We start from the raw sequence: 20,640 nt of genomic DNA, 5'->3' as shown, positions 1-20,640 counted from the left end.
TGGAGTTATAATACAGACTGACACAGAGGAAGATCTACGGGGAATACTACAAAATCCTAAAATACCCTCGTTAGGTCTCATAGCTGAACCTCCTAAAGAGAAAGGGCCAAGCATACTAATATTAGGCATTGACAAAGACGTGACCCCCAGAAGAACTTGTTCAGGAGATCTATACCAAAAACTGCCGTCAGCTACCCACCGGCGATGAGCCAAGACAACATATCATACCAAGGTATAAAACAAAGCCCAGAAATGGAAATTCTGCTAACTGGATCACTGAACTCTCTCTGGCCACTTGGAGTCCAGAATCTATGTAAACTGGGGCAGCCACCATTTCAGAGAGCATGTTCCCAAATGCTTCCGGTGTTGTCACTTTGGCCACACAACTCACACCTGCAAGCAGTCGCAACCCACTTGTGGTTATTGTGCCAACACTGGGCATGAATATAACAATTGCCCAAAAAAAGCGGAAACCCCGGTTTGTGCAAACTGTAGGGCCATGAAGTTACCATCGGATAATTCCATCAGGGACAGTAAATGCCCTGTCTAGATTAAAGCAAAGGGTGCGCAACAATTGAGAATCAATTATGGAGAGTAATAACAACTACTATAACATGTCAAAGGTGAAGATAGCACAACACAATGTGCAACGCTCCAAGGCGGTTGTAGCACAGCTAGTTAAGAAAGCTAAAGAAGAGAAGCTAGACCTACTTCTACAAGAGCCCTACACATAAATATCAAGTTAGAGGGTACCCACTACAGTTTAAAATTGTCCAAGTGGATGGTGAAACTCCTTCGGCTGCCATTGTTGTTTGTAATCCCGACCTCACTGTAACTAAGATAACAGACCTGTGCACAACCTGGGCAGTCTGCGCCCATATAGCATCATCCCTAGGGGAATTTTAGGTAGTGTCCATCTACGCCCGACCAGGATAAGACATACTCCCTACAATACAATATCTTCAGAATCTGCAGCAACAACTACCAAATGCCAAACTTATATTAGGCCTTGATGCAAACTGCAGATCACCTGCCTGGCACAGTGAGACACCAGAACGGAGAGGAACAAACAAAGGCCAGCGCCTAGAGGAGTACATATCAAGCAGCGACCTATCCATTCTAAACAGACCAAACCAACCCCACACCTTCTCTAGCACTATGTGGGAAGCTAATATCGACCTAACCCTTGCAAGTCATTCCATAGCAGGACACCTTTCTCCTTGGGAGGTACAACAACACTGGACCACTTCAGATCACAGAGTGTTAACTTACAACCTCCGCCGATCACTCCAAACGCAATATGTCCCACGACTTTTATTACCAAGATACACCATATCAAAGGCGGATTGGAAACTTATTAAGCAGCTGCTGATGGAGAAAGCAGAAAACTTCCACCCCAATGAATTCAACCTAGACCGACATCAGCGAGAGGTAACAAAAATAATCAAAGAAGCGGCAGATATAGCCATCAAGAAGAAGATGCCTTCCCTCAAAGCTGTTCCTTGGTGGTCACCAGAGCTCACAGATCTCCGGAAAAGGGTAAATAGTGCCCACAGGACATTTCAGAGGCCGCGTAGATCCTGGCCACAGGCAGAGGTCGATGTACTACGGCAACAGTACTGTTTGTTTGTTATTTGGTTTTTAGGAGCATTAGCAACTAAGGCCATATTGCTCCGGCATATGCGCCGGTCATTCCTTGACCTTTTGCATCCTCCGTATTTGGTGGTGACGGGCTCGAACCCCGGTCTAATCAAGAAGTGTGTGCTACGCACTGCTGCTCCTTCTCACCTGGCTACGGAGGCGCCTAACAGTACAGTGAGGTTAGAAATGACTACACTGCTAAAATAAAGAAAAGAAAGAAAGCCTCATGGGAAAACATAGTAAATACAGAAGGAAATGCTAACCCCTGGGAAGTGGTGTATCGGGTCACCACAAACAAACTCCCCAGAGGGAAAGTCGTAACGGCAAATGAGACAGCTCAGGGAACCTATACCAGAACATGGAAATCCTATATAGACAATGTCTTTCTTCCTGCAACCGAGCACAAACCCAGGAACAAAGAAAACTATGTGAGGACATTAACTCATACACAACCATATCTGTTGAACCTGCCTTCTCACCAATGGAGCTCAGCATAGCGGCAGAGAGGCTGAAAAATAGAAAGACCCCTGGTATAGATCAAATTGATGTGTTTGTGTTTGTTGTTGTTGTTGTTTGGAGCATTAGCAACTAAGGCCATATTGCTCCAGGATATGCGGTGGTCATTCCTTAACCTTTCCGCATCCTCCATATTTGGTGGTGACGGGCTCGAACCCCGGTCTAATCAATTAGCGTGCTACGCACTGCTGCTCCTTCCCACCTGGCTACGGAGGCGCCCAGATCAAATTGAGCCCGAGATGCTCAAGGTGGTGGTAGAAACAATACCGAACATAATATTGGGACTCCTCAACCGATGTCTATCGGTGGGCCACTTCCCCGCCTCGTGGAAAACAGCACGAATAAAACTCATTTTAAAAAACCCGATGAAACCACAAGGAATGCCAGGGTCGTATAGGCCAATCGCCTTCTCTACCTAAGAATCGAGAACCACTTCCAAGAATCAAACCTCATGTCGCCTAATCAATATGGCTTTAGGAAGGGGGCGCTCGGCTGTAGAGGCTCTGGAAAATATTATTGAAACAGCTAAAAACTGCAACACAAAATACTTCCTCCTAATATCAATTGACTTTGCAGGAGCCTTTGATTCTCTCTGGTGGCCTGCTGTTCTGGCCAGGCTCCGGAAGGCTCATATCACAGGAGACTTATATCGATGCCTCAAATCCTATCTTGAAAACAGGCGAATCACTGTTACCACTCCATACACCTCTGTTTCTAGGCCAGTCCACAAGGGCTGCCCTCAGGGTTTTGTCCTGGGGCCGCTCTTGTGGAACCTGGTCCTAGATGAGTTCCTTAATTTGGATATTCCAAATGTTAAAACCCAGGCATATGCGAATGACCTAGTTCTGATGCTGCAGGCTGACAGCCGGGCACGACTGGAGACCATAGCAAACCGGGCCACTAGCAACTTGCAAAATTGGGCTAGTGCAAATCTCCTTACTATCTCCTCAGACAAAACAAGTTCAATACTTCTCAAAGGATTCCTTAACCCCAGAAGACCACCGCATATTAAAATAAATGGGAAAACTATAAAGTTGCTAACAGAAATAAAATACCTCGGAGTGATACTTGACAGAAACCTTAGCTTCACACTACATCTCTGCTACCTGAGAACAAAAATAAGAAGATATGCGAGCCTACTGGCCAGAGTCACTAGGAAAGACTGGGGCCTGAAGAAGAGAGCCCTTGGCGTCCTCTATAAGGCATTCTTTATCCCAGCACTGTCCTATGCTGCTGGGGCCTGGTACACAAAGACTAGCACAGCTGTCAACAAGAAAAAACTGGAGATGACACACTGATCGATATTACTCATAATGACAAGAGCTTGCTGCACTGTGAGCAACCATGTGCCCCAGGTCCTGGCGGGATGCCTTCCCCTGGACTTGGAGATTGCATGCTGGGGATTGCTGTACCAATATTCCAAAGGAAAAATATTCTCTCATACAGGATTCACCACAGACCCAACAAACTCCAAAACCATGGAGAACAGATGGATTTTGCAACACGTGAAATCACTATGGCAAAATCGCTGGAACCTCACTAACAAAGGCTCCATTACTAAGAAGTTTATACCGGATGTCGGACAAATTTATCCACTCTCCCCAGCCTGGTTTTTGCCCAGACTCCAAACCACCTATCTATTGACTGGACATGGCTCGTTTAGAAAGAGGCTATAAGGCTTTGGAATCTCAGCTACTCTGCGGTGCTCCTGTGGACAGGAGGAGTCCAGGGAACACCTGGCCTATGAGTGTGACAAATATGAGGACCTCAGATGTCAACTATACACCAAGATTCACTCGCTTCTTCGAACCAGGAGGACATTGTTCTACAAGAGGAAGAGACCTACAAAGCATTCACACTTTTTATGCAAAATCTGTTCACAAGACAATGGGCCCTACCCTCCCCTTGAGTGGAAGTATTCCAAAAGTTCTCAAATCCACGAATAGGACAATATCAATCACGAGACAACAGCCATCCCTCAGTGGCCCAGAGTAATACAAACACAACTAAGACTCAACTTGTTCAAAGACACCACAGAAGACCAGAAGAACCCCATCTTGCCCTGTTGGGCACCTGGACTGAAGGACATCCAAGGTTGTCATATGACTCAACATACACTGTTTCTCTCTTGAACGGTGCTTCCTTTCCCTTCCCGTGGGGAGAGAGGGCTTTGCCCCCACTCCTTCCCTTCCCTTCCCCAAATCTCTTCCCTCTGGTGGAGCACGGGCCTGCTCCACTGCAATCGTGGGACCATCCTCTCTATCGGTCCCTTACTTCCTTTTCTTCCCTCCAGTCTTCAGTCTTCACACCCCCCCTTTACTGTTGACTTTCACAGCGTTTTCAGCCCTACACGTCCAAATTTAACTACATCAAAATTTCCTGCCCGATCCATTTAGGCATATAGAAAATATTATTTCAGCGTATAGCCCCTCGCAAGCTTCTAAATTATGCTAACAAATGCTAATAACTAACCGCGAGCAGCACTTTTTTTTTTTTTCAGGTTCTAGCCACTGAAATCCTAGGAAAGTAGGTGGCAGGACCCGCCAGAGTACTATATAGGTAACACCTGGCCGGCCTCCCCATGGCGAGGTATGGTAATGTCGGGTCCCATTAGGGACCCATAGGCTAACAGGCCGGATGAACAAGAGCACAACATGCTACATACCACATGATCCATATACTTTTAAATCCCTGGCTTGTCCGATACAGTGTACATATGCGGAGCTGGGAGAAATCCCAGGAGCCATTACACCCAAATATACCTATAACCAAGTTCGACTGTATTTAAAGCTTCTGCAAATTTATCAACAGTCATACAAAAGTTTTGGCACAAGTTATCCAGCAATTTTTCCGCACAGTTCCCATCTGCTAAACTTTTTCTTCCCTTAGAAAACAGGCCTTGTGCGTCGGGTTGCATTATATCATCAAAGGTTTCTTGCAACGACCGACTAACTGGTTAAAATAAATTTATTAAAATAAAAATGATATATATACATAAGATAAAACAAGATAAAAGTGTTAAAATACAATAAGATAGAAGCATTAAAATACAATAAGATAAAAGCGTTAAAATACAATAAGATAAAAGAGTTAAAATATATATAATAAAAGCGTTAAAATACATAGTAGCTTTTGAAGCAATGTGCCTCTTTCATCAGCTAGTCTGTGAATCACCATTCAGTATATATTGATGGTTACAATAGCACAAGTCAGCTGGGCATGATCATGTTCACAAGTCTGGTGTTGGTAAAGCAGAATTACGTACACGTGATGATTGGCAGCCCTCATCACACTGCAATACAGTACATTTTATAATAGGGTGTATTGCAGTGCGATCATCATGTATATGTAAATCTGCTTTAACAACACCAGGCTCGTGATACATGCTCCTGCCCAGCTGACTTGTGCTATTGTAACCATCAATATATACTGAAGTACACCATTCACAGACTAGCTGACGAAGAGGCACATCACTTCGAAAGCTACTATGTATTTTAACGCTTTTATTATATAAATTTTAATTCTTTTATCTTATTGTATTTTAACACTTTTATCTTATTGTATTTTAACGCTTTTATCTTATTTTATTTCTGTTTTACCTTATGTATATATCACTTTTATTTTAATAAATTTACTTTAACCAGTTAGTTGGTCGTCGCAAGAAACTTTGATGATTTTTTCTTCCCTCTTTGAATCTATATATAATGCCATTGAAGCACAGTAGTACAAGACTGAAAATTAAACCTTATTCATCATTTTCAGTGTTTCAGAAACAGATTTCTCAAAGTGGTAAATTTGATATTTGTGTGATTTCGAAATGTTTTATGCTCAGAAATCACAATAAAATAAGTGCACTTCAAATACACTCAGCAACAAAACATGTAATGAATGATTAAAAAACTTCTATATAAAGAAGATACAGTAGTGTTCAAAAATTGCATCTTTGAATTTTATTTGGTTGTTTGTCCTTATATTGCCAACTAATCTTTTAGAAATAGTTGAAAGAACAAAAATAAGTAATAAAAATACAGATATGAGACTATCCATTGCAGAAAAATTTACTTTTATGCCTTATGGGTAAATATACATTGAAATAAGTACTTTTCTCTAAAATAACAGCATATTACTTATGGTTCATATAATAACAAAAATTCATATGAAAGCAGTGTTTTTCATTATTTTGCTCATATTAGGATTACACAGGATATAAAACCAAAACACAACAAAATGCACATAATATTTCGTTGGCCCACCCCTTATTACATTGACACTGGTAAGCATCTTTTATCACTTAAAATTCCATGACAGTTTCCAAGTTAAATATTAAAAGCTTCTGCAAATTTATCAACAGTGCTTTACCATGCTTTGATGACTGCTACACATCATCGTAGCATCGACTGGATAAGGTTCTGAATATATTCCTGGAACCTCTCATGGTACCAAATTGAATTAATCTACTGCAGATCTTTTAAGTGTTTTTGGTTTCTTTTATATTATTAAAATTTTTAAATTATATTTATTTTACATTACCATTTTGTTCCAACAATTTTCAAACGGATTGAGGTCTGGACTGTCCCCAGGCCATGTTATTGTGAGAACTCATTTATCCTTCAATTTTTGCACCTGTAGACAAGCAAAGATAGCAAAATAAATAAAATTTATTTAACCAAGAGTGGAACATTTCATAAATTTAACTTTTACTAATTCAGTCAAGTAGTACGGCCACTCCCCACTTACATAAGGGTTGCGTTCCGCAGAACTCCATGAGAGTTGTTGTTATTGTTGTTGTTATTTGGTTTTTAAGAGCATTAGCAACTAAGGCCATATTGCTCCGGAATATGCGGTGGTCATTCTCTGACCTTTCCGCATCCTCCGTATTTGGCGGTGACGGGCTCGAACTCCGGTCTAATCAAGAAGCGTGTGCTCTCCATGAGAGTCGGAATTTCCCTAAATGCTTATGCAGCACTCACAAATTTGATTGAAGCAAAAAAGAAATGTTCAACAAACATGTAAATAGAATTATTAAATTTTTTTTATCTCATCCACAGGAAAAATTACAAAAGTGTACAAAATTACAAAAATTTCAAAATTATAAAATTACAAAAAGAGAGAGGAGACAGGCATAACGTCGGCAAGTTTTACCTTTCAAGCATCATTGCCAGAAAGAACTCTCCGGCCGATAAGCACGCCGCAGTGGAAGTTGAGGCTGTAGAGATTTAGAAGGGGAGTTTTCCAACACATCACAAAATTTCTCTGCAGCTGCAGACTCGGCACTGTCAACTTCACCACATACTTTAATGTTTTGGAAACTGCGATGCTTGAATCTATTAAACCACCCACTGCTTCCCACAAACTTGGCTTGGGGTTTGCTGTACTTATCCTTAATATCTTCATAAATACTTCTTGCTTTTGCTTGATTGGCCACTGGACTCAGGGGCACTTGCTTATGAATCTGATTTTCCAACCATATTATTAATAGCTTTTCCATTTTCGATATAGCACCTGAATGCTGTTTTGTAATAACTGATGATCTTAAATGCATTGATCCTTTAACATGTTCTTTAACACGCGCACTGTCCCTTAAAATAGTATTCACTGTTGAAGCAGCAAGACCTAATTCTGTGCAATAGATGACAAACTTTGTCCTGCTTCATACTTCTTAATCATTTTCATCTTTATTTCTAAATCTATTTTGTTTCGTTTTCTAGCACTGCCGGCACTTGCACTTTCTGTTGGTCCCTTTCCCTTCACCATTGTAATAAGTAAATTGGAATGAAGAGAAGATTCTGAAAATTTATTTATATTTTTTATATGATTGAAGATTTCAGTGAAGGGGAACTCATTTCACCATAATACCGTAACTTAAAAACCCACAGAATTCCAGTTATGGGTATTATCAAAATTGCAATAAGATCGAGATTACGCTAACAGAAAAGCCCCATAAACTGGAAAGTGCAAATTGTTTTTATTGTTTTATGGTAGTGACCTCCAGAAATGTGTTTTAGAAAAATATCATGAAGGTGCTCAAAAGTGATTCTTATAACGGATCATATGATAACGATGAAAGTGTAGTGCAATTTTCATGATAAAAATGACCGGTTAGAGAGAGAGATAGCTTAGTTATATAGCGAAAATTTCAACTTCTGAGGTCTTTGAACGAATTACCAAAAAAAAAAATCAAAACAATGTGCTATTGGGTTTACATTACGATATTTTCATGATATCTCCATTTATTCCTAAGGGATACAAAATACATTTCCACGATTTTTTTAAGTTTGCACTGGTTGGCAAAAACTTACGTAAAGTCGAATTTCTGTATTATGTAAGCTGGGGAATGTCTGTAATTTGGTTTTGGCTCTATGACATGCAGCAGATTCATCCTGATAAATGCAATTGGCAACATCCCCATAATGATCTTTAATTGTAGGAAGTAATTTTGTCTCAAGAATATCCTTGTACATCTCAGCATTCACTGTACCTTTCACAAATTCAACACGACCAACTCTTCTATGTAAAATACAGCCCCATATCATTTGAGCTGCAGAATGTTTCACTGTGGAGACAATACAGTCAGGATGAAATTCTTCTCCTCTTCTTATCTAACAGTCTGCTGGCCATATGAACCATGCAAGCTGAATTTTTATTCATTAGAGAAAATAACATTTCCACTGATCCTCAGACCAACTAACATGCTCTTTTGCCCACTTTAGACACTGGGCTTTCAATTTTTGTGACAAAAGTAGATTTTTTCAAGGGTGACATACTACTAATCCTGATGATAAAAAGCATCTTAAGTACTGTAGCAGTACTTGCCTTTACTTCTGTTTTTCGACCTGTTGATGAGGATCTTCTGTTTTAAACATGCAAATGGACCAGAATTCTGTCCTGTGCATTTGTGGATGTTCAATTTCTTTCTTTCTTTCTATTTAAACTGACAGTTTCTGATAATTTTTGTAATAAACATGCCACTGTTGATTGATTATGAACCCTTTTTAACTATTTCATGTGTAGAATGTTCCTCTGTATTCAATGCAGCAGCAACAACACTTTACGTATGTGGTGTTAATTGGGAAACTAAGCCATTGCAATAGCACAGAACATATGCACTGTATTTATACTGCCGCAGGTGATGCAATTATGCATGGCACATGGCATCATCTAAGACATTAGATGATGCCATTAGATGGTCTCAAACTCAAATTGCATGCGGGCCAAATGCACGATCTGAAAGCAGCTGATGGGCCGGAATTTTTTTTAACAAAATTAGAGTGAATATGTATATATTGCACCATACTTACTCCTAATGTATGGATACCACCCCTTTATAACCTGGTGTGACACGTGTGTGTGGTCTGTTGTGTGTAAGTTTATAATAAGTTTGGAAATTTTACTTTTAAAATTTAATTTGCCTCAAACATGGTTTAATTGAAAATTTATTTCGACACATACAGAAAAAATACATGTTTATATGTAAATAATTATAAACTTCGTTATTTCTTACTACAGCTTGACACTTGATAGCGTTTTGATTCTGATAAAGTTTGTAGCCTTGGAGAAAAATTACTAGACACTATCTTCATCACGGATTATAAATTCGGGTTCAATCGGGTTCTTTTCTTGGACTTATTAATTTTCAACTGCGAAAAAAACTGTTCACATATAAATGTACTTCCAAACAAAGCGATTATTCTTATTGCAAAAATTTGTAACTGAGGGTATTTATCTTTTGACAAGTACGAATAAAAGTTAATCAAATCTGTATCTTCAAATCTTTGAATAAGATTTATATCACACTATAAATTAATTAGCTCCATTTGTAGATTTTCTGGTGCGTTATTCACGTTCATTTTTAATGGTAATGAAAATAATGTAAAAATCAGACTCCAAATCATTAACATCTTTAAGTCTTTCTTCAGATTCTTGTCGTAATAATGCTTTTTTCTTGCATATTCATGAGATTTTTAATTTGAAATAATAGGGCAGGATTTAGGATGTAGGAAATGTACGAAATTTTCAGTTGTGTTTCCCATAATTGCAATTTAACTTTAAAAGCTTTAATACAAGCATACATGTCAGTGATAAGTTTATTCCTTTGTCAGTGATAAGTTTATTCAGCTCTTTATTGAGAATATTTAAATGGCCAGTTAAGTCAACAAGAAATGCTAAATCTGTTATCCATGTATCATTATGTAGCTCGTCGATGGTTTTATTTTTTTGTGCCATGAAAATTTTGATTTCATTTATTAAATCAAAAAACCGTTTTAATACAGCTCCTCGACTTAACCACCTCACCTCGTTATAATAAATCATTTCTCTGTACTCACTTTCAATTTCTTCAAGCAATGCAACAAATTCTCGATAATTCAGAGCTCGTCCATGGATAAAGTTTACTGTTTAGTTACTCTTTCCATAACATTATCCATCTGCAAACTTTTGGCACAAAGTGCTTCTTGATGAATAATGCAATGTATAGTGCAAAAATTATTCTGAAATTTTTCTTTTTTCACTATATTTCTTAATTTTACCGTTACTCCATTTTTTTTACCAACCATAGCAGCTGCACCGTCACTTGCAAATCCAACCATTTTATCCCAATTTAATTTATATCTATCTATTACAGTTTTTATTTCAGAAAAAATATCCTGTGCACCAGTTTTTCCTTTCATTATTTCCAATAATTCCTCAATTACTTCAAATTCATCAGTAACACCTCGTACGAAAACGGCAAGTTGTGCTATATCTGTGATGTCAGTACTCTTATCAACTGTTATTGAGAATGCTGCAAAATCTATACTTCTTTTCTTAACTGACATTGTAAATCACTAGTGATTTCGTTAATATATTCTGCTACCGTGTTGGCTGACAAACTAATATTTTTAAATAATTGTTGTTTGTCAGGACAAAGACGTTCAGCAGACTTAATCACACAATCTTTAAGGAATTTGCCATCAGTAAATGGTTTTGACCATTTTGCAATGATGTGCGTGAGAGAAAAACTTGCGTGAACTGTTGCTTCACTGGATTTATTTGCTTCAGTAAAAAAAATTTTGTTGTTGTTGTAAGCCAGATTTCAGAAACTGTAACTTTTCTTCCCTCAATTTGCCTTCCAACATTTCAAATTTTTCTTTATGATTCGTTTCGTAATGCTGACATAAATTGTATTCTTTTGGAACTGATATTCCCTTATTACAAATAAAACATACAATTTTATTGCGCACAACACCACAAAAGTACATAATTTCCCATTTATCTTGAAAAACACGTCTTTCTTCGTCCACTTTTCTTTTACCCTTTGTTAAAGACATGGCTTGCAGTTTAATCTCTTAATTAAAATCACTATTATAATTTTATTTACAACTTTAATTTAACAAGATGAATTTTCGTATGAAAGCAACACTCAAAAGTTATGCACAATTCTAAACAATAGGTATTGATATAATGTAGATTCTACAGTATATCAATACCTTATCTGGTTGGTTTTTTTTTTTTTTTTTTAGGAGCATTAGCAACTAAGGCCATATTGCTCCGGGGATATGCGGTGGTCATTTCCTGACCTTTCCACATCCTCCGTATTTGGTGGGCACAGGCTCGAACCCCTGTCTAATCAAGAAGAGTGTGCTATGCACTGCTGCTTCTGCCCATCTGGCTATGGAGGTACCATATCAATACCTATCATTTATCGTTAGATCTAACAACAAGCACAAATAAACAGGTTTTATAAACCGTACGTTAGTTTGTCTCCATCTATATAGCAATATGAACTGCACAGCTGTGTATCCAGCTAACCAACCAGTGACTGACTCAAGGAAAATATATATCAGACGTACCAACTCAATAGAAAAAATCGAAAACACCAAAATACTGAAGTGCCACCAACTGTTGGCTGGCGAACTAAATTTACTGATTGTACCGACGTGGGAAGTTCTCCCACCTTACCCCAGTCACGTGTCCTGACATACAAGCATACAGTGACAAAGACAAAGCCCCAACCTATTCATTCTATCTCTTTTTCCTTCAATAGCAGTCACGCACATAAGCTCAGTCCATATCTCTATGTCTCTAAAACTAAAACTATAAGCACCGTATTTACAACAAATACATAATTGAAATGTATTCATGGGCCATGTAAAATTGCTTCGCAGGTCACCAGTTTGAGACCACTGATCTAAGAGAACTTGCTAGAGATGGATGATGCAATAGAGTAATGCTATTATAAAGGTGATATGATATATTGCCAAATTTCACAGAAATTTGGTGAATTTTGCAAGTGATGCAATTTTTTTGAGTAAAAGTTGAAATTTAAATAAATGCTGATTGAACTACATTTATATGACTGCTGCCTTTTACATTCAATTTGGAAACTTCTTGTCTATACTATGTATTTTTTACTGTATTGAAGTGAGGTAGGTGAGAAATTATGCATGTGCAGTAATTAGTCATGGGTAGGTCCTGTTATTTATAAAAATAATTATTCTAACTGAACATTCCACAGAATACACTAGTTGATTGTCACCTCAAAGGTACTACAAATGTTTATTTTTTTCCATTTGTTTAAATTTTTTTTTCAGTGTACAAGTTGTCTTCATAACTAACCATAGATGGTCATCATTTGCTAAACGTTAAAAAAATTATTGATTAAAAAATTAGTAGTTTAACAATTTCAAGTAGTAGTTTAATAATTTTTTTAAAAAAAATTTTCTACGTTGAATTGCCATGGTATAACTTAAACAGCAGTATAATGAGCAGGGGTAAATCAAAATTGTGCTGTAACAATTATTTTATGAAATTTAACTTTTAAACAAATAAACATTTAAATTTCTCTAAATCGATTTTTAAATGTCATTATTTATTTTAATTCCTTTACAGCTTTAAAGTATATAGAAACTACAGCTTACCATATATTTGTAGTTTCAATGTAGCCAACTACTACGTTACATCCCAAAGCTCGAATATGGGATCGTATCTCCTTTCTCAACTCAGTCCACCATGTATCCCTTGTTTCTGGCTCATCTGCAGGAAATTTTTAAATAAACTTTTCATTATTTCAGCTTAATGAGAAGTAAGTTTCAGGCATAAAATTAATTAGTAAGTATTCCTGATATTATAATTTGTGTCAGCTATTCATTTTCTTTTACTAATGGCCTAACACTCAGATTTAATATGTTTGGAGTACCAAAGGTTCATAAGGCATTAGTATTCTTATCATAGTTTGAGAATGTTTTTAAATTTTTTATAATTTTAAACCTATTCCTGAAACACTGCATGTATACTACTCTAATACTGTGATTAGCTTGAGAAAATAAAGGAAATGTTAAAGCTACCGAACTTAAATAGTTGTGTGTTGGTTGATTTTCAGTATACAGGTAACCCTCATATAACACGGTTATTAGGTTCCTGTTAAATGTCGTATTGCGCAAAACCATGTTATGCGGGACTAAGAAAAAGTACAAAAAGGGGATTACACCAAAAGCTAACAAAAATACACTATTTCGTTAACAAAATATTAAAAAAACTAACAAAAATACACCATTCTAGATTTTATGTATCTTCTGCTCTCTTTAAAAAATCAGTAATCTGGGTTGGTTTGCTTTTGCTTGATAAATCTTTGTGGATTTCATCGTATGGAACTAAGCATTTTTGAAGCTCCCTTTTGAACTTTGGGCTCCTTTCATTCAAGAATCTGCATTCAAAAAATAATATTCTAATTGCTCGGCTAACTTTATGCCTTCTGTATGCTTTTTAATGTAAAATTTGCAAGTTCAGAATTTTTATCTGCGATATCATCATCTGAATTTATTTGATTTTACCTCTGATGCCATTTGCACAAAATCTGATGCACCAGCTTCTCTTTCTACCAGTAATTCTTGAACATCTTCAGTAATCATATATTTTTTTATTTTTTTAGGAGCATCGGCGACTAAGACCATGTTAATCTGTGTATATTGCCTTTAAATTGCATGTGTCCTGAGGTTGATTTTCTGTTTTACTGGATGAAAAATCCAAGAGAAAAACCATGCTACCCTTGGCCGAGTCCAACTAACTCAGCCACGTTGTGAAAAAGACCCATAAAAATTCCTTCCTCCATCGACGGGATTCGAACTCGGGTCTTTTCCAGCTGGTGTGGGGAGGAGGGTGATTCTATGAACTGTGCTACCATCGAGGGCTTCAGTAGCCATATCATCAAAACCTTCCCCTTCTACCGACGTAGTAAGTTCTACTATCGCACCAATTCCATTTTCTGCCCGTTCGATCATATTTCCTAAATGAACTGACTCTGGCTATATGTTTTTCCAACAAAAAATGTAAAAATAAATAAATAATTTGATAAGTTTCACGAATAAAGAATTAATTCAGAGTTGTGTTTTTTTTTTTTTTTTTTGCAGTATTTTTTTAAGATAAAATAGTGTGGTATTCTTTAGCTGTGCTTAACTTTAACTGAGCTTAATTTTATTTGCACAATCACGAAGATGGTTATTCTCACAAAAATATTAAGTGCTTGGTCAATTTTCTCAAAGGCTTCCTTTAATTTTCAAATCTTTATCCTTCGGTAATTCCATCACATCATCATTTTCGGCTTCCTCTTCCTGGACAGTCGGTATAATTCTGCTAGCTCCTCATTTAAGTGGTGCTGCACTTGATTCAAGTAATTGTGCAATATCCTCATCATCAACTTCATGGAATCCTGCTTTGTTTGCAAGACTTACAATTTCATTTTGTAAGTCGGTCACATTGCTTTCTTCATATTCATGAACAGCATCAGGGTATAACTTTTTCCATTAGCTATTCATTAATCTACACAATTTCTTTCCAAGCTTCTCTAATCATTTTTATACTGTGCAGAATATTAAAAATTTTCCAAAAATCCTCCATGTTATTTTCATTGCCTGTATCGGTTTCAGAAATTAATCCTTGTAACTGTGGGGGACTCAGATAATACTTGGATACGAGAAACCCCCTATACTTCTTAATGTTATAGCACTACACACCTTTCTTAACAATTGCGCTGTAATTGCTAAGAAAATGCTGTTGTGAAAGCAGAATCTCAAAGTGGAGGGAAAGGAGCCCTGATGGTATAAATTTAACTTACAATTTCCAACTATTAATATTATTTCAGTAACTTGTTCCCTGGGGTATATGACCTATCCAATTACTCTCTTGAAAAATGAAACATTTTACCACACACTATTCTTGAATTAGGGAAAATCCAACAACACGGTATAAATTTTCCCTAAAATGTTGACAGCATAATAAATGAACTGTTTCATAATGTTCACAAAATCTTTCGTAATAACTCCCCCCCCCCCTTTTTTTCCCTTTTTTGCTTCAATTTTAACTTGTCAAACAATTTTATAAACTTCCAGAACAGTTTTCAGGAAAGTAAACCCTCTTACACATAAATACTTTTGCACAGAATGTCTTTCAATACAGAGAGAGAGAGAGAGAGAGAGAGAAAATCTTTATTGCAACTAAATGAAATTATGTACATATATAGATTTAAGTGAAGTTGCAATTGTCCTGTCACGGCCAAAGGCTCACATCAGAATAGATAATTAGTTAATAGATAATGAACATAGATAATTGATAATGCTCATATCAGAATAGATAATGGATAATGCACATTGTAAAATCAAAAATGTAAAATGTAAACATGCCATTACACTTCCTCACATTACACAGTATTAACTATATTTAGAAGTTACATCATACAGTTACATTTACAATAACAATATCTTATTTCCAATTTTATTTACAATAAAAATATCAAATATACATGAATGGCACTTCTCTGTCAAACGAATTTTGTCATGGCACAGAAGAGTTTGGCAGATGGTGTGGACAGCGCACGAACTTCTTATTCGATTCTGGGATTGGAGTGAGCTGCTAACACTTCTTTACTATAGGTTTTATTGCTGCAAAGATCCTTGAAGTTGCCACAGACATTCTCTCAGATAGGCCAGACATGCTGTACTTGCTACCTGGGAGCCTAAAACACTGATGGAACTGATCTTCGAGTGACACTCAAGTCAAGTGGACCCAATTTCGGAAAAGTCTGGATGGTCTGTGATAGCCAAATCCTCTGCTTGCACCTTCACGATGGTGGGACTGTTAGTAATCCTGGGTATAACCTCCATGCACAAGTACATGGTGGGTGACGACCCAGGTGTGAACCAATGTAAGCAGGGGTCGAGGTGTGGCGTCCACACCACATGGAGGAATGCCACTCCTCTATGTTACCAGGCAGGACTAGATGGTAGATGACTCTCATCAACCGGTGCAATACCACCACTTTGCATATTGGAGGCTTGAAGTGGTGGAACCCATATTTAGTCTCTAGAGCTAAGTTCTGGTCAACCTTTCCCTATCTCTTCCATCATGCAGTATGATTGATGACTTTTGGGGTTATGATGAACATCGTGGTGAGATCCAATATTCCTTACATTTCGAGGTTACAGCTCTAAAACGGCATTCGCAGGCCGGCCGGCCGCTAGTTGGTACACCGGCCCGAACCTATTGGTTCGGTCCGGTGTACTAACTCTATGAGGCTTCCAGATCAGCTAGTGTATAATCTTGCTACCTCTACACTGCCAGATAGTGACTGGAGGGAGTCCGAGTAGCGTGTGTGTGTGTGTGTGTGTGTGTGTGCGGGGAGCATTGTCGAGGCCACGTTATGTCAAGGATCTGGGTATATTCTTACCGTGTGCACGCCATATCCAAAAATTTCATTACTTCATACAGCATGTCCCACCCACTTTTTCTTACTATTGAATACACTATGAATTGTCAAACTAATAGGGCAAGCTTATCTGCGAAAAGATCTAAACTTCCCAAGCACTTCCTAATTCATTTCACAAATATACATGTTCTCAATTCTAATCTCAACGAAGTTTATTTCCACTCGCAGTCTGCCAAACCCCATGTACTTTTTCTGACAGAATCTCAGTTATCGGTTAATTCAATTACTGCTCATCTCAGATGCCCAAATTATTCGCTGTATGATTCCTTTCATCTCAAAGTGGTACTTGTGCATATGTACGTTCTGATATTCCCTGTCAGGGACTTGGCAATTTGGAATCTCCTCTCTTTGATCTTCTCTGGCTTAAAATCTCTCTACCTCATTGTGTCAAATTCATCTGTTGTCTCTACCATTCTCCCAACTCCACTAATCACTTGAAGCTCTTTGACTTCCTCTTTTTTGCAACTTGATTTTCTCCAGTCCAACTTTCCTAATAGTGAGGTAATTTTCCTTGGTGATTTTAATGTTCACAACTCCAGCAGGTTTCCGTTTTCTAGTCGCGCCGACCCAGCTGGTCGAGATGCTGAGGCTTTTGCAATTATTAATGACCTTGCACAAATTTTTCATTTACCTACAAGAATACCGGACAATCCTAATCATACAGCCAATACGCTTGATCTTTTTCTTACAAACAACCCATCTAAGTACACGGTCGAAGTGAGAGCTCCTTTAGGCACTTCAGATCACAACTTGGTGATTGTCTCTTCTCCAATGGAACTTTTATCTCATGGCTATTCCCACCCTCCTGTTGTTTGGCATTACAAGAATGCAAAATGGGATGATCCAGTAAATTCTAAGTGGGAAGCATTCAAGGAATTAATCGTGGAAGCTACTAAAAGTTTCATACCTATTACGAAATATATTGTTCGAGGTTTAGGCCTAAATGGTTGAGACACGTAACAGAGAAGAAAAATGCATGGGATGCATATAAATTATCAAGTGACTCAGAAGCCTATGGCAGATATAAGTTAATCTGTAATCAGGTCACAAAGGAGGTTCAGCAGGCGAAGGCAGATTACGAGAAATCCTTGGCAAAAGATGCTAAGAAAAACAGCAAGGATTTCTTTACTTATATAAACTCTAAAAGGAAGGGGAGGAATCTGATTGGTCCACTTGACATCGATGGTTCGACTGTTGATGATCCTGCTCAGATAGCAAACAAACTGAATGAGTATTTTGCATCTACATTCACGCGTGAGGAATTATTAAGGTTTGAAAATGGCAGAAGGTTATCAAATTGTAGCAAGATACTTAATGATTCTGTAATAACTGAGAGCAAAGTGGAAGAGAAATTGTTGAAGTTAAATGTAAGAAAAGCACCTGGGATGGATGGATGGGATCTATCCAGTTATATTAAAGGAGGCGGCAAAGTAACTAAGCAAACCCTTAGCCATAATTATGAGAGCATCCTTGGACTCAGGGGAGGTTCCCACAGACTGGAGATGTGCAAATGTATTCCCAATTCACAAAGGGGGATCGAAGGGTGACACGAGTAATTACAGACCAGTTAGTTTAACTTCTGTTCCGGGTAAAATAATGAAGTCGCTGGTTAAAGATGCATTGCAGGATCATCTAGACAAGACTGCAGCAATAATTCAGACACAGCATGGGTTTGTTAAAGGAAAGTCTAGTCTGACAAATTTGATAGGATATTATGATGTGGTTACAAAGGAACAGGATGCAAAAAATAATTTTGATATCATATATTTGGATTTCAGGAAAGCTTTTGACACTGTTGCGCATGGAAGACTATTGTACAAATTGGAGCAGAACAGTATTAAGGGTAAGTTGCTACAATGGATAAAAGGATGGTTAAGTGCGAGAAGACAGAGGGTGGTTGGACTAATGTTATTAGTGGAGTCCCACAGGGTTCGGTGTTAGGTCCACTGTTGTTTTGTATATTTATCAATGATATTGATGATGAAGGTATATCAGACTTAATGTCGAAGTTTGCAGATGATACAAAGGTCGGCAGGGTTGTTAATGACAGTAATGGCAGTGTGCTACTGCAACAGGATCTAGATAATTTGAGCAGATGGGCTAAGAAGTGGCATGAAGTTTAACCTAGACAAATGCAAAGTACAGTATATGGGTAGAAGTAACCCCCAGATAAACATGCCAACTGTGTGGTACTACACTTAAGGTGGTAGAAAATGAAAAAGGCCTGGGAGTAATTGTGCAGGCAGATATGAAGTTTTCTGAGCAATGCAGACAGGCTGCCAGGGCAGGTCATAGGGTTTTGTCAATGATATATAGGAATTTTGCTAGTGGCGAAAAGGAGGTGATTATCCCTCTGTATAAGGCAATGGTCAGGCTACGCCTTGAGTACTGCGTACAGGTCTGGAAGCCTCATTTTAGGAAGGATGTAGATTTACTTGAGCGTGTACAGTGAAGGGCAACAAGTTTGGTGAGGGGAATGAAGGGATCCTCTTACCAAGAGAGGCTTAAGTTCTGCAAATTGCAGTGGCTGGAGAATAGGCACCTGCACGGCGATCTGATTGAGGTATATAAGGCCTTGAATGGGTTGAGCACGCTGAATTCTGATGGGACCCTTCCACTTGTTCAGATTACGAACCTAAGGGGGCATAAATTCAAATTAAGAAAAGACAGATGTAGAATAGATGTGCGGAAATTTGCCTTTAGCCAGCGGGTGGTTAATTGCTGGGACAAACTTCCATCTGTCGTTGTGGAAGTTGATAGGTTGAATAAATTTAAGGAGGAACTGGACAGGCATTTGGAGGGAATGGTGTGATTTTTTTTTTTTTTTTTTGGCTGATGCTGCATAAGCTCATACATTTGCTTTCTTGCATCACATGCCACTACTACTACTACCTGTGAGACTTCTTTTCTTCTTTTCCTTGGTTGGATTGCTGTTTCAAAACTTGTGATGTCAATGTTTGCTCAGATTGTGTCAGTGAAATTATTCTTGCAGGAATGGAATCCTTTCTCCCACACTCCACTTTAAAATCTCGTCCTTTAAATAAACCTTGGTTTTCCAATAAATGTGCTAAGGCTGTTCAAAAGAAGAATATTGCATATCGTAATTGGCTTGTTTCTAATTTTCCAGTTTCATTTTCTGCCTACACCAAAGCTCGCAACAATTGTAAAGCAGTTATTAATCAGCCCAAACTAGAGTTTGAACAGGCTAAGAGTAGAAAACTTGCTTCTTGCCCTAATGGTAGCAGAACATTCTGGTCTCTTGCCAAAGCTACTGGCCACAACTTTTGCCCATCTCTGCTCCCACCTCTGTCCAAACCAGATGGTTCTGTTGTCACTTCAGCCAAGGATAAAGCTGACCTGCAAGCATATCATTATTCTTCCAACTCGTGTATTAATGATCTTGGCAAAACACCTCCCACCATTCCAAACACGTGCCATTCAATGCCTCCTGTGGTCGTCCGTCAAAAGAATGTCAGAAGGATTTTGACGAATCTTGATGCTAAGAAAGCTCCAGGTCCCAATAGTATTTCTCCACTTCTTCTCAAAAGCTGTGCTCCTGAACTTACTCCTATTCTTTACCGCCTTTTTTCACTTTCTTATTCCAAAGGTGTTTTTCCTTCTGCTTGGAAATTTGCTCATATTCAGCCAGTTTCTGAAAAGGGTGACCAATCCCTCACAACCAATTATCGCCCCACTGCAATTACTTCTACTCTTTCTAAAGTAATGGAGAAATCAATTAACCGCCAACT

The 20,640-nt window shown here is 38.1% G+C and overlaps 1 protein-coding gene across 5 annotated transcripts in view; it reads right to left on the bottom strand.

Moving 5' to 3' along the window:
- The window catches only part of LOC150077345 (C2 domain-containing protein 5), a 992,151-nt gene that overhangs the window by 524,375 nt on the left and 447,136 nt on the right, over positions 1–20,640 (bottom strand). For all 5 annotated transcript variants that reach the window (XM_090386765.1, XM_090386767.1, XM_090386764.1 and 2 more), the window contains exon 13: positions 13,053–13,167. In XM_090386765.1, the coding sequence (XP_090242891.1) occupies positions 13,053–13,167 (115 nt within the window). The remainder of the gene's footprint in view (positions 1–13,052; positions 13,168–20,640) is intronic.

The sequence above is a fragment of the Mastigoproctus giganteus genome, chromosome 12 (genome assembly GCF_048544385.1).
Source record: "Mastigoproctus giganteus isolate SK-2022 chromosome 12, ASM4854438v1, whole genome shotgun sequence".
NCBI lineage: Eukaryota > Metazoa > Arthropoda > Arachnida > Uropygi > Thelyphonidae > Mastigoproctus > Mastigoproctus giganteus.
Note: the sequence above shows the minus strand (reverse complement) of the source record. Positions and strands in the feature narration are given on the sequence as shown.